Source organism: Drosophila rhopaloa, unplaced genomic scaffold (genome assembly GCF_018152115.1).
Source record: "Drosophila rhopaloa isolate 14029-0021.01 unplaced genomic scaffold, ASM1815211v1 contig_2, whole genome shotgun sequence".
Taxonomy (NCBI): domain Eukaryota; kingdom Metazoa; phylum Arthropoda; class Insecta; order Diptera; family Drosophilidae; genus Drosophila; species Drosophila rhopaloa.
The window spans coordinates 18,683,903-18,710,860 of record NW_025335083.1 but is presented as its reverse complement, the minus strand read 5'-3'; the positions used below and the strand labels follow the sequence as shown (position 1 = coordinate 18,710,860).

At 41.6% G+C, this 26,958-nt stretch overlaps 2 protein-coding genes across 6 annotated transcripts; both read right to left on the bottom strand.

The window, feature by feature from the left end:
• Positions 1-566: 566 nt before the first annotated feature.
• On the bottom strand, positions 567-19,953 carry LOC108050498 (putative mediator of RNA polymerase II transcription subunit 26). Its single transcript, XM_017132210.2, has 4 exons — positions 19,213-19,953; positions 2,132-3,339; positions 1,825-2,070; positions 567-1,756 (listed from the first exon to the last, which is right to left on the bottom strand). The coding sequence occupies exons 2-4, from the start codon at positions 3,233-3,235 to the stop codon at positions 1,238-1,240; spliced, it is 1,869 nt and encodes a 622-aa protein (XP_016987699.2). The 5' UTR covers positions 3,236-3,339; positions 19,213-19,953; the 3' UTR covers positions 567-1,237.
• A 937-nt stretch (positions 19,954-20,890) lies between these two features.
• Positions 20,891-26,930, bottom strand: LOC108050492 (FHIP family protein GG24907). 5 transcript variants are annotated; one of them, XM_017132200.1, is made up of 7 exons: positions 26,477-26,930; positions 25,541-26,376; positions 24,944-25,340; positions 23,269-24,292; positions 22,634-23,191; positions 22,133-22,171; positions 20,891-21,863 (listed from the first exon to the last, which is right to left on the bottom strand). In XM_017132200.1, exons 2-7 carry the CDS (start codon positions 26,212-26,214, stop codon positions 21,406-21,408), a joined length of 3,150 nt encoding a protein of 1,049 aa, XP_016987689.1. In that variant the 5' UTR covers positions 26,215-26,376; positions 26,477-26,930; the 3' UTR covers positions 20,891-21,405. The 5 variants fall into 5 exon arrangements, with proteins under 5 accessions (XP_016987689.1, XP_016987688.1, XP_016987690.1 ...); XM_017132199.1 differs by having other exon boundaries at positions 26,534-26,930; XM_017132201.1 differs by having other exon boundaries at positions 23,269-24,268; positions 26,534-26,930.
• Between the last annotated feature and the right edge of the window lie 28 nt (positions 26,931-26,958).

Sequence of the window (26,958 nt, the reverse complement as noted above, 5' to 3'; positions counted from 1 at the left end):
TTAACTTTTTCACACGCCTTTTAACTGATTCTTATCCGTTTAAGGCAATCCGCACCAACGGAAAAGGGGAAACAATGAAAGCAAAACAAAGAAAGGTTGCATATTTAATGACAGCAAAGTTAAAACTCACATGTTCGCGCCTTGAAGCTCTGAGGCGCGACCGAAACCACGGATAATGCATGAATTAGCCGAAGAGCGGCAAAAGCGGGAAAACCAGAACGGCCAAAAGTGGGTTGGCTTTGGCTTGCATTTCGTGCCGTTTCTTGCCGCATCATCCTGTCCCGCGTGCGGCGATCTTTCTGAATGAGTGCGATATGGGCAAATTGGCCAAGAAAAATCAGGTTAAACAGCTCTGCGGTAATTTACGTTTGTCTTGAAAACCATGTACATATGTAAGCGAGAATGCGTTCATGTAAGGTCCAGCAAAGCGTAGAAAGCGTGTAATGCGCTTAGATTTATTACAGAATCAAGATATTTCTGAAACGGTTGTAACAATGAATCAGCGTTCTATATTTGTCTCTTAACCATTCTCCAATAAAGCACTTTGAAAATCAAAAACCCATTGATAAGTATGGAAATATTTGTTGCATTGTATTTCGAGTTAGCAAATTTTTCGTGAAAGTAGTTTTTCTCTTGGCATTCAAAAATAACAGTCAAAGTTTATAATAAGTAAAAAAATTATTGTAAGTATACCCCAGCAACTGATCAGCAGAGTTACAAACTAATTAAAAAGAGTGATCCCAAGAAAGTTGGTCCAAATCGAAGATAAACAACAATTGTGTTGATTATTTGATTTTGTGGAGTCATCGGGCTGAGCAGGTCATCTTGATTCGCATCCAAACCGTCAAGCTTTAAGACCAGTTAAAGCTCGATTTTGAAGCTGAATCGTACAATATAAATATGTCTGCTTAATTGGTAAAATACCAAAGGTGTAAAATAAAAGTTGCATTTAAATAGATGTGCAAATGTTATGTTACATGATGAGCTATGGTTAAATATTTAACATTGATTGCAATTTATTGTTCTTTATCTTAAATCAGTTGCTGGAGTATCCCAAATATTTTTGAGTATTCTTTCGCTTTTTGCGGTAGCTTAAGCTTAGGTTGTGGTTTGAACTTTGTACAATGTTTAGGGTTAAATATTACGGCATAAGTTAGCATTAAACATTAGAGTCTAAGTGTTAGCCCGGTTTAGGTTGTATCCGCCTGTGGGTCTGGGTCTGGGTCTCTCTGCCGGCTTAGAGCGGCTCCAGGGCAGGTGGTCCATGTGGACTGCCCTCCAGCTTGCGCCAGACCACGTTACACATCTCGCGCACCAGCGCCTTTTCGCCGTCGTCCATTTGATCGAGAGCGCTCCCAGCCAGATTGCCCAGGCGATCGCGCTCCAGTTGCTCCCGCACCTCTAGCACCTGGAGGGCACGGACCACCGCCTCCGGGCGTCCGGCAATCGGTTCCGGCAGTTGGATAGCCGCCGCTGCCGCCGCTGCAGCGGCCACAATGTCCTGCTGTTGCTGCTGGGTCTGCTGCTGCTGCTGCTGCTGCTGTTGATGTTGCTGGTGGGGCGATGGCGCTGATTTGGCTGGTGTTGTTGCGGATGTGACCTGTGGCGTGGGCGTAGCCTGCGGCGTGGGCGTCGTCTGCTGCTGTAGGTGGGCCGTGGGCGTGGAGCGCTCCTCCTCCAGCTGCTGGATGCGCCGCTCCAGCGAGCGCACATACTGAAGCGTCTGGTCGTTCAGCGTGTGGGCATGACGTAGATCCTGGCCAGAGAATAAACATAATTCCTTATTAGCAAAGATTCCTTTAAAAAGTATCTCCATTTGCTCACCTGGGGTAGCTGCCGCTGCTCTGCATAGTTCCTCAACGCGGTGATGGTCTCATCCGCGTTCGTGCTCGAACTGGAGCCATCCCCATCATCTCGCAGGGCATTCCTGGTGGCCGCCCCGCATCCGGCGCACAGCGCATTGGCCGCCACATGGGCACGCTCCTCGTCCAAGTACAGGCAGAGCTCCTTCAGCTCCAGATTGTCGGTGATGAGCTCCTGTTGCTTATCATCCAGTTGACGTAGTTTGTTCTGTGGGACGGTAAAATCATTAGTTATTTGTGGCTAGACGATTGGTTAGAGGTTAACGCACCTGGTAGGCGGCCACTTCCTGGCGCATCACGCTGGCCGTGTATCGCCCAAATCGCTGCCACTCCCTGGCCAATTTGCGTCCCTTTTGCCGGTCGTCGTCCAGGAAGCAGCACAGATCCCGCAACTCCTGGTTGTCGTCCAGCAGTCGCTGATTCTGCTCCTTCAGGGCCCGCAACTCATTAACCAGCGATTGCAGCTGGCGGTTCTGCTCGGCGGTCAGGCGTCCGCCGCCATTGGTCGAGGGTATTCCCGTGCCGCTGGACGTGACCGAGGCATTGGGCGATGGGTGCTCCTGGTCCGGCTTGCGCACAAACTTCAGCATATCCTTCGCTGCCGGCTGGTGTGGCAAATAGCGTGACTGCTGCTGTTGCTTGATGGATTCGGGTATGTAGATGCTGGATAACTGGGGGATATCCGGCGGATACTTGAGGGGCAGGTGGGGCTTCAAGATACCGGTGGCTGGCTGGGGGGGTGGCTGGTATCTCGGCGGGATGGAGTGGGCGGGAGCTGGTGCCTTTAGCTGCGGGCTGCGCAGAGATTGCTGCTGATGTTGCTGCTGCTGCTGATGATGATGTTGCAACTGGTAGTGGAAGCTGCGACGTTGCTGCGCCGGCTGCTGGGCAGCTAGATTGGGCAATTCTTTAGCGGATTGCTGCTGGATGGGCAGGCGGGAAGTCAATGCCTGCTGCTGCGTGGAGTGCGGCTGGTGTATCGTGGCCACCGTCTGCAATTGATGTGGTTGCTGCTGCTGCTTTTGGGCTGGCGACAGAGCCGCTGGCGTTGGCGTTCCGCTTTGTTGCTGCGATGAGTGTTGCTGGTGGAGATTTGTTGTTGTTGCTGCTGCTGCGGCTGCTACTCCTGTTGCTGGTAATAAAGAGCGTCGTTGGTGGATCTGTTGTTGTTGTTGCTGTTGCTGCTGTTGTAATTTGTTAATTGCCTGCGTCGCAGCCTGGGTTTTGCCTATTATTTTGTCAACGCTATTTATTTTTATCAAATTATGGCCCAAAGTGGTTGCTCCGTTTGTGGTTGTTGCTGTCGCGTTGTTAGTTAATGACTTCTGCGGTTGTTGTAGTTGCTGCTGCTGCTGTTGTTGATTGCCGGACATTTTCGGTTGGTTCCTTGTTCGCCTTGTGTCGTTTCGGTGTTTATCTGCCGCCCCTCTCCTTCTTTTTCCGGAGTCTACGACCTCGGAGTCATATTGTCAAGTCACTGCAAGATAACACAAAAAATGGGCAAGGCATTAGCGAAAATCTTAAGTGGAAAAAATGCCATATAGGCATACAATAAATCAAGGCATTGCTCGGTGTAATTTATGCGACAGCCGAGGGCACGCCGCCAGCGCAGCATAATTAAACCTCCATTAGACTGCCGCGAGACGCTGATAGAAAGTGAAATGAGCATTTATCGCACCACTGGAGCCATGACATGGCACACGAGGCGGGCACACACGTCCTCGCCACGGAGTGGAGTGCTCAACAAAATGCAACGAAGCGTCGCCAAAATGTCGCCAACACACGGAGAAAAAGACATCGATTTATATTTCTATAATATTTAATGAGTTCAAATTCGATCATTTTTTCAATAAAAATATATTTTGAAAATGATTTATATTTAAATTATTATATACACGAATTTATTAATATTTTAAATCTATAAAATTGTAGTTCATAATAATAACATGTAGATTTTTCTCTGTGTGGCTAAGGGAATTTGTCGTTGGTCTTGGCTTTCTGGCTGGGATTGGATGGGTTGGCGCTGGAGCGTCTAATCACCAGATGTGCGTCGACTAAACGGAGGCTTCCGCTTCTGGTTTGGAAACCGAAAGCCAGGCCCGATGCACTGAATCGCATATCACCGCATTTGTATCTGGAAAGTGAAATTGTTCATGCTTTGATGGATGGCAACTCTCGGGGCCTGCCAAATTGAAATGTTGCGGAGTTTCGGGGCTTGACATGATTATGGTAATTTGGAAGGGCAATTTTTTGTAATGACTATTTTAGTGTTGCATCAGAACACGATCTACAAAGGTGTGCCAAAAAAAATCTCTTAAGATATAATGCAAAAGTATTTATGATATTCATAATATATTTTTTTATTTTTCAATTACACTAACAATTGTTTGTATATCATGATTTGTATAAGAATGATTTTAGTCAAAGGTCTAAGGAAAATCATTTAAATAGAAATTCGCAAATACAAAAATCAAGTTAAAATGTTATTTTTTTGTATTTCAAGAGTTTTATTTTGTTTTTTGTTCATAATCGTTTAGTATTATTATATTCCACATTAAAACTTATGGCCAAGTGTTGAGTCTCAGACAAAGCGTTAAGTAATCAATTTTTTTTAAATTCAGCAAAGCGAACATCTGCGTATCACTTACAGCTGACATATGCCATAGATCTCGAGTTCTCCCCCTTTTTAAGCTATTTACGCTGTCAAATTGGGAACCAAACGTCCCAGGATTCCCCTCTTTTGAACATAAACATAAAATCAGGGGGAGAGAAATGACAACAGGTGTGAAATGTAAGATGCCCGCGAAAGAATTTACAAAAGGCGACCACTTCCCCCTATGCACCAAACTCATTCAGATCTTTGGGTTGTCCAGGAATTACAGCAGTAACAAAACGAAGAAAACGAAAAAAATAAACAATAAGAGACTGGGGAAAAAAATTGCGAAAATAACAAAGGAATGTGGCGAGGGACTGGTCGAGGTTGGGCCCTTCATTGTTGCACCCAGACCCGGGGTCTGAAACACACACATAAAGATCGGTCGGACAGCCAGTGGGATCTGTGGCATTCTGAAAAGAAAACTTACAAAACACGGCAACAGTTGTAAATCATCGAATTACCTCAAAATAATAGCAATCGCTCTCTGCCCGTTTGGGGGGCCTGAAATTGGCCAAAAGCAAAACGAAAATGCAAAGCGAAAAAGGGAGTCAAAAATATCAGAAAGGCAAAAATTGAAATACCCTTTATGGGCAATAATAGGGCTTTTTATTCCAAAAACAAATGTGGATGTCATAATAACTTTTGTCAAAATGTGTCAATTGCAGAGACTTGCAGTAGTTCAAAAATATTTTTTCTAAGCAGGATCTGAGAAATTTCTGAGTAATTTCGAAATTTATACAGAATTTCCTTAATGAACACTGTTAAGTCACTAAGGTTTATACCCCGAGTAAGAGTATAGAAAACAATGCAACAGCACCCAAAGCAGCAGCTCTTCCCTTGGAAGACAAGAGGGAAGATTGGAGACTGGGGGGCGAGATCTTGAGTCACAGCCTCAACCAGAAAAAACTCAGTCCCGTTGGCGTAGTTTTTGGCGACTTGCAAAATGAAGAAACCCTCCAAAAAAAAAAAAATTCGTGTGTCAGTTACGCTTAATGAGCACAAATATTGCTCTCGTTGTTGTTGTTTCCCCGGCTATTGTTGCTTTTGGTGTAGATTTACTGGCTTTGATTGCCCTGCCGTGTGCAAGTTGAAACTGGGATCCAGTCCCCGTTTGAGTCCCCAGTCCGATTGTGAGTCTGAGCTCGATTTCAATGAAGACGAGTCTCGGTCTCCCAGTCGGAAATGCCAATACTTAACCCTCAACTGCCCCCCAGACCCATTCGCGGCCGGCGAATCTCCCTTTTTCGGCTTGGCCCATGAGAAAACGAGGGGAAACAGCAAATGAAAAGCTTCGCGGGCTGCAAATAATGATGAAGGAGTGAAATTAATTTTGAAAAATACTAAAAGAACTTGGAATACTCTAGCAATTGAAAAAGACTGTAATGAATTCATATCTTAATGTATGTATGTAACTTTAAATCTGGTAGAATTTTAAAGGTCAAATGAGGATATAACCGTAGTTAACTGTATTAATAAATAAAATACTGTCGGCAAATTAATTATCGTAGTACCTTGAATGAGTACCTTGAATGAGATATAAATTAGTTAATTACAATTTTGTAAAAACCCAAAAAAAAAAATTGTTTTACTAAGCAGATAAGATAAGTACCTCAAGCGTATTGTAGCAATAACTATCAGTTTCTCATCGCCTAGAAAGATCTATAATCGGCCAATTTATAACCCAACTTCTTGAGCCCACAAATAAACCCCATTGGCAAGGGTACACCCATAAAAAGTCTTCAATTTGTGGCACATGTACACATACTGCGACTTAACCTTTTCCAACTTCCCTCCTTAACCCTTAGCGAACCGAAACGAGTCCCCTTTCCAGCAAATGGCAAATCATCACCTGGTACCTGAAGCCAAAGCTGAAGTGGAAAGGGGAAAATAATATAAAAATAAATAAAAATGTACCTACACATTTTAATATGCGTGTGTAAGAGCGTGTTTGGCCTTCGGCGATGAGTGTATTCAACGCACTTAGCGCGGAGTATTTATTCTTTTATTTTACCTCTTATTATTTTAATATTTTTGCCTACTTATGCGTGCGGGTTAACGCCTCCCGCCCCGAAAGATCTGTTCCTTTCGCTAATAAACTTTTGATCTGGCTAATGGCTGCCTTTGTTGATGGCTTAGAAATGGCATAGGCGTTGGCCTCAGTTCGGTTTGGCCAATAACAAATTGCCATAATTAGTGCTATTTTAATATGAGGTTCCAACTCACGGCTCTCGCCCAGCTTTATGTAAGTATGAATTTGTAACGAGCCGAGACTTATTTCCCCCGTGGGCCTTTCGTATTAAAGTGGCTTCTGATTCTCAAACAGGAGGAGGTGAAGGTGTCGGAGTGCAAAATTATGAAAATTACTTTTCCCACAACTTAGTGGGTGGCTTCTTCGGCTGAAAGACTGGGAATCTTAGTCCAGATCCCAACTCGACAATGGACAATAAAACAAGAGTGGCACACACAAAGCATAATAAGTTTTTAATGGGTCTAGCCATGAATTTATTTGTTATAGATGGCAACTGCGAGATACAAGGCGAGTTAAAGGAAAACATCTCAAAGGGTTAAACTGAAAGTTACACGCAAGTAGGCATGCAGAACAAAAACTGGTAGCACGATCTGCAAAGGAAGTGGATCCCAACTTATTATCGTAAGAAAAATATGAATACGCAACTAAATTTCTTATAAATACTTTTATTTAAATACATCAAATCTTATGACACAGTTCGATCAATTAGATCTTGATCAGAAAACGTTTTTCATTTTCCCCCAAACTTTCATTGAAATCAATTAGCGATTTTTTATCAAGGCTTTAAAAAACATAACTTAATTTAAGATTACATTAAATAATGAAAAAAAGAGTTGTACAATGAATAGTAAATTTGAAAAATAATTTGCAATAAATCAATATCGCGTCTTTATTTTTTTTCGCAAAACAGCTCTTTAAATGTAATGATGAAGCAACTTTTGAGTGAACTTGATAAGCTGTTGCTATCCATAAATAATTGCTGTCGATCGTTTTTTACATAATCATTTTTTGCTGTTTGATTACTATTTCTGCAAATGAGCTTCATCAACTTAATTTTTTGCTAATCTTTGCCATTTTTTTAAATACCTTTCCGATCGGCATATTCGCTTTGCGAGATTGCCCAACAGACCGTGAAACAAGTGTTTAATTAAGGAAATGAACGTAGACTCAAGTACGCAAACACGCACACGTGCAAGCCGTAATTTAATAAACCCAAAATACAATCAGCGAAAAAAAATTGGTTAATAAATGTAAAGCCAAAGGGGGAAAAATAAATAAACATGGATAGATGGATGGATGGAAGGCTGGTTGAGAAACGCTCAAAGTCACTCAAGGTTAAGAAATCTCTTTGCGCACGCATACGCACTGTGGCCACAAGATCGCAGGCAATGACAGCTTTTTGGCCTTTTGGAGTGATGACAGCAACGGGCAGAAACAGAGTCTTACCCCAGACTGAGAAAGGCGAAAACCGCAAGTCATGTGGGTTAAGTACACTTACTTAACAACAATCCCAAAGTGACCGCGCGCCCAGACAATGAAGTCCGTAATAAAAAGACACAGGCTCTTGTTTGGGTTGAACTCAATCGAAGTGAAATAGGACAGGGCAGGAATGGCGACCACACCGGAATAATAACCCATGATCCCAGTCACTTATGGTTAATTATAGTCCAGAATTTGGGCAGCCAATAAATTATATTTTCCCTCTCGTTGGCAGTTATTTAAATTTTATTCTCAATGGACAATATAAAGGTACCAAATTTATAATTCCAGATCTATAGCTTTTTGAACAAAGCTAATTGCTAAATCTATGCACACAAACCGCTCATTTAAGTCGGTTACAGACTACAAATTCTCGACCTTATTTGTATTTAACTATGGTTTATGGCAGGAAATGCCCCTTTTTCAATTATTTGTTTATTAGCTCTGTATATATATTTCAGCTCACCTCCAAGTCAGACCACCGCCAACTTTACTCAGCCACCCACAATCCATGGCGAATGCGACAGGCAAACCTGCACACCCACATGGAAACACAAGAATATGGGAAATACAGAAAGTCTCCCGATCGGGGCTGCACGCTCCATTGCATTGGATGCGGATTTGCATTGCACGCACCAGAAAACGCGTGGTACAAGGTAACAACGCGTCTCTATATATCGTTTTTCAAATGCTGCTCGACAAAAAACCTGGGGAAACCGAATAAATATCAAACGCCTTCGCTGCTCGGATCGAATGACAAACGACAAGCGTCGCTGTCGACGTCGACGTTAAGTCATACAGATGACTTTAACTTTAATTTTAACTAAACAAAAAAAAAAAAGATAAAAACTTTGGCGGAAGAGCGAAAATGTTCGTGAATGAATGGATGAATGAATGGGAGGCAGACACAAAAGGATCCACACACCACCATTCAAAAGACTCGAGACACAAACTCGCCTCTCAGTTTAAAGTTCCATTTATCAACGGGCTCGTCTTGGGAAGATTTGTAACCATCGAAAGACGATTATGTTGCACGTGACACTCTGGCCCAGGAGTTCTTGGAAATGTACCCAAGCCATGGCCATAGAAATTGATACGCTTGAAATGCATACGCCACGATTATAGACCAAAATCAAAAACGATTTGACTCCAATTTTCAATCGCACATGGTGATGCCACCCACATATTTTTTATGTCTCAGCCACAAACATAAAGAGCCATGTGTAGCACAGTAGGCAAGACACCAAAACTTAACAATGCAAAAAGCTAACGAATAAAAACAAAGCTAAGAAAACAAAAGCCGCGAGGGGAAGAGTTATAAGTGAGTGAAGGTTAAGCGATAAGTCAAAATAAAGTGGTGGGAATGCAAACGGGTGAAGACGGGGGTTAAGTTGATTACAAATGCAGCGGCTTTTCCTAATGAAAAGCTCCAAACTGGAGCAGTAGCTTGATTAACAGCTGTGGGAATTATATTTTCCAGTTGGTTAATGGAAAAAAGAAAGGGCTTATAGAAAGGGATTTTATAGAGAAATGTCTAGAGTTTATGGGAGAGTTCAAATAAAATATAAAACCATTAAAAACAAAGAAATTTAAATCACTATTCCAAATATAATTTCTAGAAATTCTAAAATCATATTAAAAATGTGTTCACAATTAATGATTTCAGTTTTAATACTTCCAATCAAAACTAAAGATTTGAGTCATCTAAATTAAGTTAAGCAACAATGCCCATTAAAATTGAAAACCAATAAAAAGAATATTTTCCTTTCAAATTCTTTAAAAAAATTAAAAAGTTGTATCACACGTAAATCATAAATATTATATTTATATACTGGACTAAACTCAAACCTATTAGCTTAAAATAAAGATTTTAAAATGGAGATCCCAACATAATTTAATAAAACGCTTAATAGCGCAGTATAAGAGGTCCAAAGATCTATTAATTTGGCACTCACCTTCCAGCTTTTTGCAAAGACGATCCCCAGGGGTCGAATAGCCTATAATCTGGTTAATTATGTGCTGAGCTGCATAAAATAAAGAAAACAACAACCAGCTAAAAATAATTAATATGTAGATTATTTTATGAACCTCATGGAACTCCGGAGGTCTCTTATCTATATTTTATTCAAGTCAGACCTAATAGAAGCGACTCAAACTGAACCTGAATAGGCATCAAATCTAAGCCACTCCCTGGCCAAATCCAAATACAAATCGAGAAAACATAGCTCTCGCCAATCCCTCAATCGACTGAATACAACTTCCATTTCTCGGCTTTACGTTGTTATGGTTTATGGGTATCATTTGTGTCAAGTCTGCGTCGCATATTTGATTTTTACGACAGTGGGGTAGACGAGTCTCCGAGTTTTCAAGACCCCGAGACTTCGACCGCCCGTCGATAGCCATAAACTTGGCCATTTCATGCGCGAAACTCCCAGCCAACGCCAAACACTTTTGTGCAAATTATTTATGCATGTAAATTAACAGAAACGGACAAAAAACTAAGCTAACAAATGAAACCCAAAATGGTTTCGGTAACTTTCGAATTTATCGCATACGAGAATCTTTCGGCGAGAACTCATTACCACGCCCTCTAAAAACTGGACGGGGATCTGCAAGCAGTTACAACATCCACATTAACGAAGAACAAGCCGCAAATTGTTGAAATATGCTAATTTTCAAGAGTCGGCGTACAGAGAAACATTAATCTTAAAGCCAGCATCGAATGGAGTGGAATGGAGCGACTTGTAAGCGGGGTTCTTGCCAAAAGCAAAAACATAACAACTTAAGATCAAGCCGGGCTTAGAAGAGTCTCCGCCCTCCATCTCCGCGTTTTTATATGTTTTTCCTATTTTTCTTGGCCCCGTAACCCAGTAAAGTTCATATGTACAAATATTTAATTATTATATGGCTGGAGGCAGTCCAAAAACATTCTTCAACAACAAGACTAAACATTTCTTCATCATCTCTGGGGTGCACAAGTTTCTGTTTCATCATGCCTCCCTCCACATATTTTTACCTTACAAAATTAAGAAAGAAGAATAAATTCATGTATGCTAATGCTTGAATTCTTTTGTTGTCTCAGGCATTTCATTAATTTTGGGCTGCTGAAATTCTTTTCGAAACCCGGCCGGCTACTTTCGATTTTTTGTTTTCTATAGCTTTATTAGAAGAACTCCCTCTTTCCATAACTCACGCTCCCCAAAACTTTTGAATAACCGTGGGCGGCTGAATTCAAATTAAAGAATAGAGAGCGCGTGCTCTATTTGGTGTGATATTTGGAGATTACAGGTTACCACGAGTGTAGGTGGATTGTTCAGGGCGTCCAACAATGTTTGGGCGTCCAACAATGTTTGGGTAAGAATTGAGATTAATTCAATCTCAGTAATGAAAAAAATTATGTTAAATTGGGGTCAAGCACCTTAGTTGACAGAGTACAAATTTGAGTAATAAATTTAGTTCTTTTTTGAACTTCTAAGTATTTAAGTACTGTGGGTTTATCTTGATTTATTACTTTTATTTATTATTTATTTGTTACTCTCATTTTTCCTAATACAAGCCCTCGTAACTCAAAAAAAAGGGTCACAAATTAGATCAAATTATCCCTATTTAACCGAGAGATATTTTCAAATCAGATAATTCACAGTCAAACGTTGATTTATACTTATCCGAGACTATCTGGTTCCATATCTTCCGTTTTCCCGACTTGTAATGGTCATAAAACTAAGGCAAGGAAAAGAACTGGATCAAACTGAGAGTGAGAATAGAGACTATCCATCATTTTCGAATTATCTTACGAATTACGGAACCCAAAATAGTAATTTATGACGGTCCTAAAATGTCCTCGACTTTCTCGACCTTCTTCAAACTACATAGGCCTACCTCACGTACAAAAGACGTGAAAAAGAGGCGGGGAGGAAACAATAAAAGAAACCCGAAAACAAAGCGTTATGTAAGCATTAGCACACTTTAACCTCTCCCACTCCCACACACGTCCAGACAAAAGAGCGGATCGTGAAGAAACCATAAAGAACTACGACCCAGAGCAATAACAATTAGCGACAGCCCCAAAAGCTGGCGCGCATGCGCAATAAATGCTTAAATGCCTACGGCAAATAACCAATTTCGCTTCAACCCTTTGCACTCCATCTCCCACCCAATTAAATTTCTATTAATTTTTTACCAATAATAATGCCCGAGCAGCAATGCCATAAAAAGCGGAAACCATTAAAATGACTCTGAGAATCTCTTTCAGCCAAAAGGAAGGGGCGGAGGTAGGAATTCTATTTCCTTTCTTGGACACAAAAGCCGCTTAGAGCAGCAAAAGGGGCGGCACTTCTTTTGTCTGCCAGCGCAACAAACTTCCGGATTGAACGATTTATTGAAAGACCCGGTCTCAGGAAGGAACGGAGTTGTTGGATTGGGCCCAAGAGATAGTGAGAAGGGAAGTGTTACACGCTGGAGACCGTAAGAAATTGCGTTGCAGCTTTTCAACATGAAATTTATGAACTAATTAAAAGACAGTTCCTATATAGCGGTGATGAAAGAAGTCGGGGTAATATGGTGGGGACCGGGCGACTGGGTAACCCAATACCAACATTGAATGTGCACCTCGGGAAATGCTAATAAAGTTATTACTTGAAGCTTAAAATATGTACGGTTAACTGTGGTCCCGTAAAAATATATATTCGATGTTAAATATTTATTTCTATATTATTATGGTATTACGTTTTAAAATTTCAATTGCATCTTCTTAAATTAATTTTTTTTAAATAATTTATTGAATGAAAGAAAGGCTGTTAAGCACTTCAAGCCAGTTACAATTTTAAAAATTACTTTAACATCTAAAGATAAGATTTCTTTTTACAAAAGGTACTATGCAAATGTGATACTTGACCAATATTGATTTAAGTTCCACTGGCAGATCGTATTTCGCCCAGTGTTTCACTTGGCCAGTGAGGCATGTCGAACGCTTGTCTTCGCAACAGCTGGAAAAGAGGACTGGAGGTGACCAGAAAGATGGTGGGGGCCAGTCAGTCCATCGGTGGAGGCTGTGCTGCCGCTGCTCTTGTTTATAAATCAAGTCACATTAAGTGTAATAATAAACGCAGATCGAGGCGAACTTGAGCCGGTTCTCCGGCTGAGGCGGTTGAATGGTGGTTGGGGCAGCTCTTAATGCTGTTCTGCGGCGGCGTATTGAATAAGTCATAAAGGGAGGGCGGAGCGCAAGGTGGGAATTAATAAAAATCTGGCCAAATTGTGGCACCAGCGCGTTCTGCGTTCTCCGCTCGGATAATTATGGAGAGCATGCCAAAAGAGAGAGGCCGGCGGAGCAGGAGAAATGTCAAAACGTACGCTTCATTGCCGTCGCCTGTCTTCTGTCTTCAGTCTTCTGCCTTCTGTCTTCAGTCTTCTGCCCGGGTCTTCGTCTTCAGTCTTCTGGTCTCTCGCTTTGCTAACGATAACGACAACAAAATGCTGATGGCACAAATTATAGTCGAGCAAGAAAGAAAAACGGAGACGGAGATGGAGCTGCAGCTGGAGTTGGAGTTGGAGCTAAAGTTGGAAAAAGCCGCAGCTGAAGACCGGCAGTAGAAAGCAGAAAGCTAGCCAGAAAGCCTCGGTCCCCAAGCCCGCTTTGTCTCGAGCCCCACAATTTCCGCCATTTATGACAGTCACAAATCGAGTTATACTCACATACCCACCGCCTCGGCCTTAGCTTCAGCTTCAGCTTTAGCTTTAGCTTTGGCCTCAACTTCAGTTTCAGCCTCAACTTCAGATTCAGCCTCTCCTCCAGACCACCGCGTACTTTCTAATTTCTAGGCGCACTTTTTCCCTCGTTGCTCTGCCCCCGGGCTGCCGTTTTTGATGTTTTTATACCCTAATAGAAGGCGTTGAATGAAAAGCAATACTAAACGGCTCTGCAAAGCTATTTTAACTTTTAATCAAAATTACAAAAACTCGCATTTTAAAATTTTATAGCTTATAACTTATATTCTTTATGTTTTTTTACTATATTGTAAAATGTAAATGTGACTATCAAGTTTTGCATAGTAAACATTAATAATAGTCCACTTTATCCATTTTATCTTAAATCGAATTCGTCTCTATATTTGTTCTAACTAATAGTGTATTGCCTATTCGTTCTCTTTTGCTCGTTGTTTTTACTAATATTTTTTGTCATTGCTTTCTGTTGTACAAACAAGTTTTTGGTCTTTTCTTTATTGTCCATCTCTCGAGCGACCGCCAAGTGTTAATGTTCATTTGCACATGCGATATTCTCCAAATTGCATGCAATAGAAATTTGTTGTCGAGGTCACACCGCTCCGCCAAGCGAGCATCAAAACAGACCCAATGCCGCCCCTCAGTTCCGTCGCATCCGTCGGTTTCCCGAACCCCCAATCCCCCCATCTCCACCATAACCATAACTATTCACAATGCCAAAACGGCAGCAGCAGAGAAAAACGACGCTTTTGGAGGAGGTTTTTTGGTAGCTAAGTGATGGGAGGTCAAATCAGTTACAGTTACGTGGGGCTGTTTTGGGCCGACAGGAGAACGTTGGCGGCCAGTTTTGGCCAGAAGCAGAGCGAATGGAAAGTTAAGGAGGCCTTTGGCTAATGAACTTGAAGTGGAGCACTCTTCAAATCGAACGAAAAGCCCGGATGATCGGATCCAATTTGAGCATTGATGATCTAATAACAGTTCCAGTCGACTGATCTCATTTACATTCCTTCGACATTTATGTCGAATTGGATCATTTACCTATTACAAAGATATGTGGAGAACCCGTTTGGTGTGTAATGAAATCCTCTTCTGGATAAAAGAATATAGAGTACTTTATACTGGCCATCCAAAATGCACAGACTAATAGATGTTTTATGCTTTCCCTTAAATTTAAATTTATTTCAATTTTATTGTTTCGGTACGCTATGAAAAATGAAACTTTTCTTTACTGCACTAGTCACGTTAATACATTTATTTTAATATTATTAATACTTCGTTGTATATATTTTTTTCATAAATGTAGTTTTCATTTAAAAGGCATACTGAAATCCTTTTAAAAATTACTGTTATAAAAGTCTCTGCAAAATCTGAGATAATACAATAAACTTACCCCAAGTAGAAGACATATAATTATATTTGTAAGCTTTTTTATCTGATTTACATGCTCAGAACATGATATGACGATCTATAGATCACTTATCATAACTTTCAACCGGTCCCGTTTCGATAATTTCAGGAATTTATAGCATCCCCAGCTGAGACTTGTTTTTTTAGCATTCTGATACAGTTATTCCGAATCAATTTTCCCGGAGAATGCTTAGAATATTTTTAGATTTCAGTAATTTAGTGGAGCTCCACTTGAGACGCCCCCTTCTGGTTCCCCATGGCCGTTTGTCATTTCCAGAGGCGCGCCAATTGCCAGAGTGGCCTGCGAAGCATTTTTGCGCTCTCTGTGTGAGAAAATGTGGCCAAACGGTTAATAACAGGGGAGTAGGTTTGGTTCAAAGGGGTCTTAGGGGGCTTGGGGGGCTGGAGGGTGCGGCGACCGCAGAAACGGCAGCAACAGTCAACATAACTGAGCCCAAAGGAAAAGCGTGAGCAAGTCACAGTTGCGGTCATATTAATAGCACAAAATATGTCACTCATATGGTTTATAAGTCTTCATGGACGTTTTAATTATTGTACAATATCAATTTATATTATTCCTCAAAAAGCATAGGGAAATTTCGGAGATGGAACAATTTTATCAACTTATGTCACTCCCCTTCGAATATGTTTGGGTAATTACTAATTAAATACATTTTATATTATAAATTGCTCAGATATTCATGCCACTAAAAATCAAAAAAAAAGATTTTTCATTGTTTAGTTAATTTTTTTATTTCAGAAACCCTATTAAATATATTTAGTGAACTTAATTGTTGATTTGTTGGTTGGTACTTCTACCATTCCCACCGCAAGTGTGTGCAACTATGTGACTATGTGGAGGAGATTCCAGCGATGGCGGCCGGGACAGGAAACTTAAACTAGTTCTAGTACGAGTAGCTGGCTTCTAGCCGGGCCATAAACTGGGACACTTGTTGCGGCAACTTGGACACTCGATGGCTGGATGACTTGACTTGGAGGCAATCAAACTGGCAGCCCCAAGATGACAGACAGACAAACAGACGAACCTTCCCACGCAGCAGTCACTCCCATGCCGCCCCTGCCACTCCCACTCCCACTCGATGAACGCCCGGAAAAGAGAAGCCAGTCTAAATTGTCTTAATGGACCATGAAGACCCCGAGGTGATACCAAGGCCCAAGCCGAGTCTCCAGCCGTAAAAACGCCCGATACTGCAGATGGCGGCAGGCGCGCGTAAATCTAAAAACCGACCAATTAAACAAAAAAGAAGAATAAAAAAATAAGGCGACACAGAAAACAAAATCACCAGCGAGGAAGAAAGAAAACGAATGAGTGTGAGAGGACCGGCGGCGATGTTGGCGTGGATAAGCCCAAAAGAAAGTTTTCTTTCATTGACAAAAATTTCTTACTCGGCTGTCTTTTATTTTCCGCCGCGTACAACGAACTTGGCCGCGGGCACAGATCTTAACCCATTAAGATGCCACGCCAAGTCAGGAAACTCTTATAAATATTTGTAACAAGCCTTACATTCCTTAAGTCCAATTGGGCTTACAACACCAAAGAAACCAATATCAAATACTAAAACATACGATATTTTAGAAAGTACTTCAACTTATTTTCTTTTAGCATGCGATTTTGTGATAAAACTTTATTATGATTTAAAATCAGAATAAATTGCTATATTAAATAATTAAAACACCCACAAGTGACTTGGTTATAAAACGTAAAAAAGCCTAAGAAATAATAAACCATTTTCGCTTCAAATATTTCATATTCTTTAAAAGCAGTTTATTGGCTAAAAACACCTGCACATTTTTTGTTGACATCCGACACAACACAACAAATCACTTAATTATGTTCAGATAAGAACGAAGCGTGCTGTTGATCATCGATGAACACTATTAAGTATAAAATTGCCAGACGAAGACAATGATTTAATTTTCGTAATTGAATTTATGCAAACAGGTTAATTTTTTGAAGAAGCTGTTTTGTTTGGCCGATTTTCTCCAACCCGCTTTGGCATATAACCCTAGGAAAAGTAGTGGGTTTTTGGCCGATTTCTCCGTTTCGCGTTAATGGGTTAATGCTGCTGGTGCTGCCGACGCTTTGGCATTAGTTACAGTTTTCCGATACACGAAATTGACTTTACATATTTCAGGCAGAAGTCGATGTAACAGGTTGTTGCTCGCTGTCTCTTTTTCACTCGCGGGCATTTCGAAACGCTGCTTTTACCTGTTGCTGATGTAGTGCTGTTGTTGTTGCTGCTGTTGCTGCTGCAACTGCCGCACCAGCAACGACAACAACAACATGGATGCTGCACCGCTGGTTTTGTTTGATCTTGTGTCTTATTGTTGCGCGTTGTCGTGTATCTTTCTGCCTGTTATTTGTTGCTTTCTTCGGATACGATACTATATGTACATATCTCTCGCTCCCTCTCTCTCTTGAATTTATTGGCGCATATAAATGCCTCAAAATTGATGTTATTGTCGTCCGATATTCCTTTTCTCCTTCTCTTTGTCCTGCTTGTTTTGAAAATTGATTTTTACCCGGACTTTTTATGGGCCATCCCATCCATAGTGTCCGAGCGATAAGTGGAGGGAAAAACTGCCGCCTTCGGTTGGGAAAACCAAAGACAAAAGAAGAACAAATAGCCAAGGTGGGCGTAGCGCTGACAAAGTGGGCGTACCGAAAAGAGAATAGAGCAATTTTCGGGATCGAAGGGAAAAAGAGGGGGCAATGAGTTAATTTCGAGTGGGCCGAGCCCAGGGATTTTTAACCGAGGGACGTGGGTTTTATGCACGTAAAGAAGTAATGCTATACGTTATTACTTAAACACACGCTTTCAAAAAATTAAGTTTTTATTTGTTTATATTTTTAGAAAGAAGTTATAATTTGTATGTATGTTTCAGTTAAAATTAACAATAAAAGATGCCCTCAAAACTAAACACTTTATTTTGGCTTCTTCATAAATTCATAACAGCAGGTGCGTTCACTTTGTAATTTTTATACCCGTTACTCGTAGAGTAAAAGGGTATATTATATTCGTGCAAAAGTATGTAACAGCTAGAAGGAAGCGTTTCCGACCCTATAAAGTATATATATTCTTGATCAGGATCACTAGCCGAGTCGATCTAGCCATGTCCGTCTGTCCGTCTGTCCGTCTGTCCGTCTGTCCGTCTGTCCGTCTGTCCGTCTGTCTGTCCGTCTGTCTGTCTGTCTGTCCGTATGAACGCTGAGATCTCGGAAACTATAAAAGCTAGAAGATTGGCATTTTGCATGTAGATTTTAGAAGTTCCTACGCAGCGCAAGTTTGTTTCAAAATGGTGCCACGCCCCCTTTAACGCCCACAATCGCTTATATACGATTTTAAAAATTTAAATATTTCGGAAAAGTAAAAATGCAGTTTTATTGTGTTTATCAATACCTATTGAAATGTAGAAGAAATTTTTCAAATCGGACCATTCGTTAAAAAGTTATGCGTGATCAAAGTTTCTATCTCCATCTCCCTCGCACTCCCTTTACCTGAGTAACGGGTATCTGATAGTCGGGGCACCCGACTATAGCGTTCTCTCTTGTTTAAAATAAGTAGTCTTTATCGAACATACTAGTACCTTTATTACCTTGCAAATAGAATAGGGACGATGGCATCTAAATATTTACATTTTGGAAAGACTTTTATAATATTGTGCCGTAAACATTCTGGATTATTAGAGCACTAAGAATACAAAAATATAAAATCAAAAACATAAATTTGTAGGGGTCGTATTCAAAAGGTAAATCTATATATAGAACTACAATCGAACTTCCAAACCTCTAACCTTCTACAAAATAAGGTTTCTATAAATCAAATTAGATATGTGGCAACCACAATTCAAGTATATTTATAGCTCGATCTTAATTTGATGCCAAAAAACGATGGATTAGAAATGTTTCTTAACTAATTTATCAGATGAAAATGTATATTAATTTTTCACTGTGTTGGAAAACGTGGGCAGGGGAAAATGGAAACTTTGGCCACAACAACTGCAATTGCTGTTGCCAATCTAACAGCAAAACTCACCTTTTGCGAATGCCAGGAGATGTGTTTTTTATTCCAATCTGATCCCTCTCTTTGGATCTCTCTCCCTCTCTCGATCGCTCCTTCTCTGTTGCTCCTTCTTTCCTTTCAAAACAAATCACAAATATTTGCGCATGCGCGACTGCGCATTCCAGGGATACAGATACAGATGCAGATGCACACACACAGATACAATCACTCCGGCGTTTGTTTTGCGGCTAATTGTTTAAACAGCGCAAATTATTCTTCACACTAGTTTTGTTTGTTTGTTTTTTTTTTTTTTGGTTCCGCACAAACACATTCGCAGCGCACACGCAGTCGAATTCGCGCACTCGCTTATTTTTCTTGTATGTATCTTTTATTGGCTCCAGTTTTCGAGTTTTCCAGCCTGCCCTTTTCGAGAGCCAAAAAGACGCGTCGCCTGCTGCGTTTTCGCGAACTATTTTCGTATTCGCAACGCCAAAGCCCAAAAAAGGCGGTTTGAGCCGGTGTTCCTTACATTTGGAAATTCTCTTGACACTCGCGATTAAGGCCAAAGAACATTAACAAAATTGGCAAAAATATAGTGATAGTTAATCACCGATGCGAATATCTCAAAAACAGGGTGTGCAGAAATTTACCATTTTTATTACACGATTGTTTTGCAGGGAAACAACAACAACGAGATATTTCTACCGGCGATCTATAGTTGTGTTTTTTAAACAGTGAACGATCACAACGACCGTAGTTTTGTGACTGAATTGGACGGATTTCTAGAGATGGGATAGATACAACTATCGTGAACGATATTTTTACGATCGATTAGGCTGAAAAAATCGAATATACTCGGTATGGAACTCCACTCAAATTTAGCAGGGGCGCAAATTGTTAACTGGATCGATTCTACATAAGTTAAGAATTTAGTTTACATTCCAATATGAATTTAAGTTTTGTTCTTAATACGACTTTATATTCAAAAATATATAAATAAAAAAAAATTTGTTATAAATTTTGTGTATTCTCGCACGGATACTTTTGTAGCGATTTTTGTCTCGTACTTATAAGTACTTATGAATATTGGACAGCCTTTCACATTTTTAAAGCCGAACTGTTTGAATTAAAAATTGCTCTGAGCTGATTATTCACTGGCAATTCCAATTACCTTTTCGATTTCCAGCAACAACGCGTTTCTCGTGAGCAACAACCAACGCAATCCACACAACTGCGATCCCACGCAAACGGCCAACGATTCCTTTTGGAGCAGAGCTAGGTGCCGGTTTTGACAGACTCAAGGCTGTATCAACCTCAGGAGTTGTGTCTCCACTTTAAAAACGGCACCATTACTTTGCAGCCGCCACAGGACACTAAGGAACTCATTTGTGTACACTATCTTTTGGCGCGACTGCTCCACCATTGGTAAACGACTGATGATCAACATGCTGCCTAATTCGCAGCAACTCCGGCGAAAAAAGCACTGGATTGATCTCAGCTCGATGAGACGAATCCATTATTTGATTGGATGTTAATTGACTTGTAATATTTTACTAAAGTTCTCAATTGTATATAGAAAAATCTTTACAGTTATTACTAGAAATCCCAAGGGGTGGTTATGATAATACCTGAATATCAGGTATACCAACATACACATATAAACAAGAATCAAATGACTCATTGAATAACCGTAAAACAGAAAAATCTTATATATCTTTCTTGGCTGTGCATTTACTTGAACCAATTTAATACTTTCAAGTTGGCTTTACATAACTTGGGTAATTTGATCTTGCATATGTATGTACATAAAAGCATAAAATATATTGCAAAAATACATATGTATACATAGTATGTGTGTTATATAATTCTCTCTAAAAACGTTGTAAATTTTGCATACGGCTGTTAATTAGAATATTTGATTACATCTGAACACTTAAAATCCACCGTCCTAATCCGCTTACGACATTTAACCTACATTCTATCTTGGATAACGTGTGAGTGTTTTTTGTTTGAGTCCGTTTGCATTAAATTGTAAATCTGTTCAAAACTGCGGCATTGTTCGTTAGAAATGGTTGTTAAAAATATAAATATCGATAATCCAACAGGTAAAAAGAAATAATTTCGTAAGAGTAGCTGGTTAAAGCAAACAAAAGCCAACAAATCCGTAAAATAATGTATACACAAGTCGTCTGTATCACCATCTGCATTGCTATCTGCTCCAAGCGATCATAAAGGCCCCTGTTCCGTGACCAGCACAACGCTTTGCTCCTGCGCAATGGCCGCCAGCTCCTTGAGCCACTCATCCATGAGTACAGCACATAGAGCCAAATCCCGGGACCGCTCCGTGCCACTCGTGCTGGCAATGATTCCCATGGAGGCCACCGAGTCGAGGGACACTGGCTCGGAGTTGAAACCACCAGCGGCTGAACCTCCATCCAGGCCGTGCAGGGTGTTCGACGAGTGGGTTGTGGTGTTCGATTGGGCGGAGAGTGTTTGTGTGGATCCGCCAATGCTGCTGTTGCTGCTGCTTCCAGAGGCCGCTACAGCCGTCGTTGTGGATCCTGTGCGAGTTGCTCCCGGTTGTGGTTGCGTACTTAAACTGGTCTCGCATGTCCCGGCGGCTGGCTGCCCTTGGGAAAATCCTCTTCCCTCGGCACTATTTCCCACCAGATTCGAAGCAGCTCCTACAAATTTCAAGCGGGTTTAGTAAAGTCTTATCGTGCTATTGACCTTTTGGGTTAATTGTAACAGCAACAGTAACTACATATAAATGGGATTTCACAGATGTTCATCACATTCTACTTGCAACTATTTTTTTGGTTTAGTGGAAAAGTAAAATGTACAAAGCTCTACGGGAATAACGAAACTACGAACTAATATTAACAAGACTATGCCAGTTTTGGTTAGGTTTGATTAAAACTTTAATAACTTTTATCAAGCGTGAAATATTTACCGGTGAAGAATGCGTAAATTTGTGATAAGCCAGATGAAGCTAAGATTTGTTTTTTTTTTTTTTTTTTTTTAATAAAAAAATAAAGAAATAAAAGAAATTAATTTATTATAAACAACGCCTGCGGGAATTTTACAGAAATATGTGTCAACCAAATACAGCCCCGAATGAGTCCTGTTCATAATAGTGCCACAATAATATGCTTCACCATATATTTAAATGTTTTAATGACTTCTATGTTTACTTTGCATTAATGACAAATGAATTACATGGCTTTATTTATAGTATCAGGCACTAATGCAGGGCTGAAGTATGTGTAAGTGTGTTTTTGTGAGTGATGTGTGTATTTATTTTGACCCAAAACCAACTCTCTTCCAACATCCAACGCTGCAGATTCGTAAACTGTTTGTGATTTCTATTTTGTTTTCTTGGTTTTTCTTTTTTTAAGAAATATAAAAGTTGTGCAAAAGAGTGCCGAGAAATAGTTTGCCGGCTACTACTCACCAGAAGAGCCATTGGGTGGCGCTATCGACGAGGAGGCCGACTTCCTGCTAAACATGCTAGTTATGGACTTGCTGATGCTCCGCCTCTTGTTATCGCTCCGCTTAAACGGATCGTACGCGCTGGTGGGCGTTGCCTGCACGGGCGTGGCAGCCGATAGAGTCGCATAGGCAGATCGTAGTTGACCCTGTTGCTGCCCGGAATTTGTAGCCATCTGTTGCTGTTGATTGTGATGCATTGGAGAGCCGTCGTTACCCTTTCGTGCGTTTGCCAAACGGAACTCCCGATCAATTAGGGACGAACGCGCCACATCAATGATCTCAAGCGAATCCTCCGTCACCGGTAGCTCTGCGTCTATCTGTTGCTTGAGAATCCGCAGCACCTGGTGGAAGGAGGGCGTATCCGAAGTGATGGCGATATCCGAGCGCAGCAGCAGCGAGTGAATCAGCGGCAGGGGATACCAGGCCAATCGAGTGATCAACCCGGTAAGATGAAGATTTACGTACAGCGAGTTGCTCGTAAAGGTTTGTAGTTTGCCCCAGATGGCGTTGAGAAAGGGACCTTTAAGAAATCGATTATAATTAATGGAAATGAATATATATCGGCATTCGATTTGATTATTAAACAACTTTTCTTACCTAAGCTTACGGTGCCCTGCGCAAACAAATCCTCCGAGAAGTCCAGATCCGTCAGTAGCAATTCGTTGCGATTGTTGTGCGATGTGCGCCAAATCTCTCGTCTACCGGATCCACCCAGCACGCTGCTGATGCTGCTGCTGTTGTGCTCCAGATCTGCATCGCTAGCTGTTGTGGCCAAAGTTGTATCCGTGGCTTCGCTCTCCTCGTCCGCCGGGCGCCATTTGAAGGACTCGTAGCCACTGGACTCGCCAATCGATTGTAGGCTGTCCAGCTGTTTCTCACCCGTCTCGTTGGCAATAAGAGCTCCACTTCCGAATTCGCAAAAGAACTGTCTGGCCAGTTCCAATGCGTGGGCGTGAACTCGTCCCTGTCCGTGGCGGGGCCACTTTTGATAGCGATAGCTGTTCGCCCACTTGAGGCAATCCCTTTGGCACTGGGCAATTCGCCAGTGGGCCTCGAAGAGATATGCCTGGATATTCGCATACAAACTATCACCCGTGTGTACTCCATAATAATTCCAGTTGGCTCCAATCGTCTTGCTCATGACAGGAGATGGGAGACTGGGCAAAGGCGTCAGATCACTTACCACCGGTTCGTGGATACTCTTGGGCCTGGCCAGATCCCTGGCCCTCTTCATCACATCAGGCGAGAGTTCCAGAAAGAACTCACTGCTGTTTAGATACGGATCGATCTTGTTGATCTTGTGGCGATGTGAGATGGGAACATGCTTTCCCGGCAGCATGAACTTCAGCAGCAGTTCCAGCATAAGGTCTTCACAGTGCAGTCCCAGCAAGGTGTCAAACAATGCCATCGTAACCATACAGAGATTGGCATCGGGTGAGTTAAGCCGTTCGACCAGAGCATCCAATATTCGTTCTCCGTCAAACTTTTCGGTATCGAGCAAGAAGCGAACAAAGGCTCGGAGCAATCCGGGTTCGGTAATGGAGCGCAGGATCAGGTCCAGGTACGACATAGCCGAGATTTGCGAGTCGATGTTCGTCTGAAAATGTTTGCCCTTCAGTGTCTGCGAAAATGGAGCGCAAAAAGTTGTTTCGAGATTTCGAGGTGTGTGTGTGGTTAGCTACGGGGAGGAAAAGGTACAAGAAACACACAAGAAACAGAAAGCTGAAGGCGGTGCAGATCCCTAAGAGCTGACAGAATTTCTAAATGAAATATATAAGAAATAGCGTAGTTATTGGTCAATTCTTAAAAAGTCTTCCCCCAATCTAGATACAAAATATATCTTACGTTACTAGAATTAACCGTTTAAATTTCATATTTCATTGAATTAAAAAAATGTGTTATGGTCTTAAAACACATTCAATCTTAAAAATAAATGAAATAATACCCAAACAAGTTATAAATTCATGTATGAAATTGTTTGAAATGCTTTTTAACACAGCTGAGCTGTAAGCACGGCACTGAAGAATTACCGGTTTTACTTATCACTCTCATTATGTAAGACTGTTATTAAAATATTACTTTTGTATGTGCTTACATATTGGGCTTAACTTTTTCTTAACCAATACCTACGTAGTTCCCCATTTCAAGAATATTACAAATTAATAGGATATATATGATTCGCTTGCAACCAACACCACAGAAATGCATCGAAGACAAATTTTCACGAGAAGAGACCGAGACGGAGACGAGACAAAAGCGTTACAACACTCACCTGGAGGATAGCAGGTCCCAGAACGGGCACAATGAACCCCTGGTACATGAAGTCCAGAAGCTGTTGCTTGATCATCTCATGGGCCACCTGAACCACTGCATTACAGAACTCGAGGGCATTCATGAATAGCGTGAGCTCTGGGATCTCGGTTACATCGTCTGGCGTGATCCGGTGCCAGTCAATGGAGCTGATTTCGATGCTGTTGGGCAGACGTGAGTAAAGACCGCCCAAACCGGTCACCAGCAGGGGACAGATTGAGGAGTACTGGGCTATGTACGTGCCTATGTTGGAGTTCTTTTGCGAGAGCGCCATGCAGAGGAGCAGGGCATCGCGGGCCTGGTGGCCAAGACTGCCCTCGCGGTGCACGTACGGGATGAGCAGGGAGAAGATAATAAAACTGCAAGTAAAACAAGAATTAGATTGTATAAAACAATTTAAACAGTCACGATTTATGACTATACCAAGGTCAGTTCGTTTTTATTATTTTTGTCTTATCGGGCTTTAGAGCTATAGTGGTCAATGATTCATAACAAAAATATCATATCAACGTTTTTTTACCTATCAAGGATTCTATTTTCTATTTTCTGTAATGCTTACTTGGTTGTGGTTCCACTTTTAGGTGCCGCGACGCTGCCGTTGAGAATCTGCTCCTGCACTTGTGTTTGGGCGGAGAAAAAGAAAAGGTCCAGCAGGTGGACGTTCTGCATGAGAACCACGCACAGCTGGTTCAGTAGTATAACGAGGCGCTTTTCCAGATCAGGCGGGAATATCTCGCCCTGGCTGGAGGCCAATATCTTGAGCAGGGGTCGCAGGAAGGGCTCGTGGCAAAGCAGCTGATGGCGCGAATGGCTGACGAGCAGTTCGTACAGCTTCAGCTGCTCCAGACGGACGGCATTGGCATAGCGCCCAGTGGTGCAGGCCCATTCGTACAGCTTGTCCAGTAGATTCTCGCTGAGCAGAAATTCCAGGCAGGGCGCCGCGGGCGGACCACTGGCTTCGGCCGACGGGAGCGAGACCTTGTTGCAGTGATGCAGTTCCACCAGCAGCAGGGTGACCATGTAGTCCAAGTGTGACACCACGCCCAGGACGTCGTCGTGGGAGGGCGGAGCGCTATGCTGAATGATCTCGAAAGCCTGCTGCCAGTGCTTGCAGAAGCTGTCGTAGCAGGCGCGTGGATCGCAATCCGTGGCGGCATCGATGGGTCGCTGACGTAGTGGACCGCCGTGTCCGGCTGAGGCGACGCCCCCGCCGCTGCTCTGACGCAGCCACATCGTTTAGTTTCGTGTGTGCGATTTGGTTGTTTTTAGTGGCGCTGGTCCGCTGATAACTGCTTCGTGTGCTTCTCTTCTTGACTTGTGCTGGTACTTTGTTATCTCGGGTTGTGCTTTAGTGGTGAGTATTTCAATGTTGCTTGTTTTGTTAATATTTAGGACCTAAAAAGAGAGGCAGATTTACTCAATGTTCGCTATTTACTAATGATCAACCCAAGAACAACAAGTGCACGCCGTGACACACTTACACACACATACACACCTGCATACGTGTGCACACCTATTTGGGCATCCGTTGTTGTTGTTGCTGCTCGCTCACCTGATGAATTTGGCTTTGATCGTCATCGTCTTCGCTGTTTTCTGCTCTCAATACATCGTCTCGCCACGCTTATTATTATTTTTTAGCCCTATTTATTTTTACGCTTGCTGCATTTCAGCGTTTTTTTTGGCACTTAGGCAATTACAATTACAAATACAATTAAGTGCTTGTACTTATACCAACACTTCCGCAGATTTGCGGATTAAAGATGCGTCCTGACAGCAGTAATTTCGTGCATTTGAAGCTGTTTTTGTTGATAACAAGTGGAAGGCAAACCAACTCTTACTCTAATGCATAATTTTTCAATATTTCTAAACGTTTTAGAGCGCAAATTTGCGTAAATATTTACAATTTTATCTGCACAGAAATAGAAAGTTAGAGATGCGCAACTACTCACAAAACATATCGATATATCGAACATATCG

Excerpts from the sequence above, each read along its gene's own strand:
- LOC108050492 (XM_017132200.1), bottom strand. The coding sequence starts at position 26,214 with ATGTGGCTGCGTCAGAGCAGCGGCGGGGGCGTCGCCTCAGCCGGACAC. Across the intron at positions 23,192-23,268 it reads GCAGGGCACCGTAAGCTTAG|GTCCCTTTCTCAACGCCATC; the intron begins GTAAGAAAAGTT and ends GATTTCTTAAAG. Across the intron at positions 21,864-22,132 it reads AATTTACGCATTCTTCACCG|GAGCTGCTTCGAATCTGGTG; the intron begins GTAAATATTTCA and ends TGAAATTTGTAG.
- LOC108050498 (XM_017132210.2), bottom strand. The coding sequence starts at position 3,235 with ATGTCCGGCAATCAACAACAGCAGCAGCAGCAACTACAACAACCGCAG. Across the intron at positions 2,071-2,131 it reads AGGAAGTGGCCGCCTACCAG|AACAAACTACGTCAACTGGA; the intron begins GTGCGTTAACCT and ends ACCGTCCCACAG. Across the intron at positions 1,757-1,824 it reads AGCAGCGGCAGCTACCCCAG|GATCTACGTCATGCCCACAC; the intron begins GTGAGCAAATGG and ends TTCTCTGGCCAG.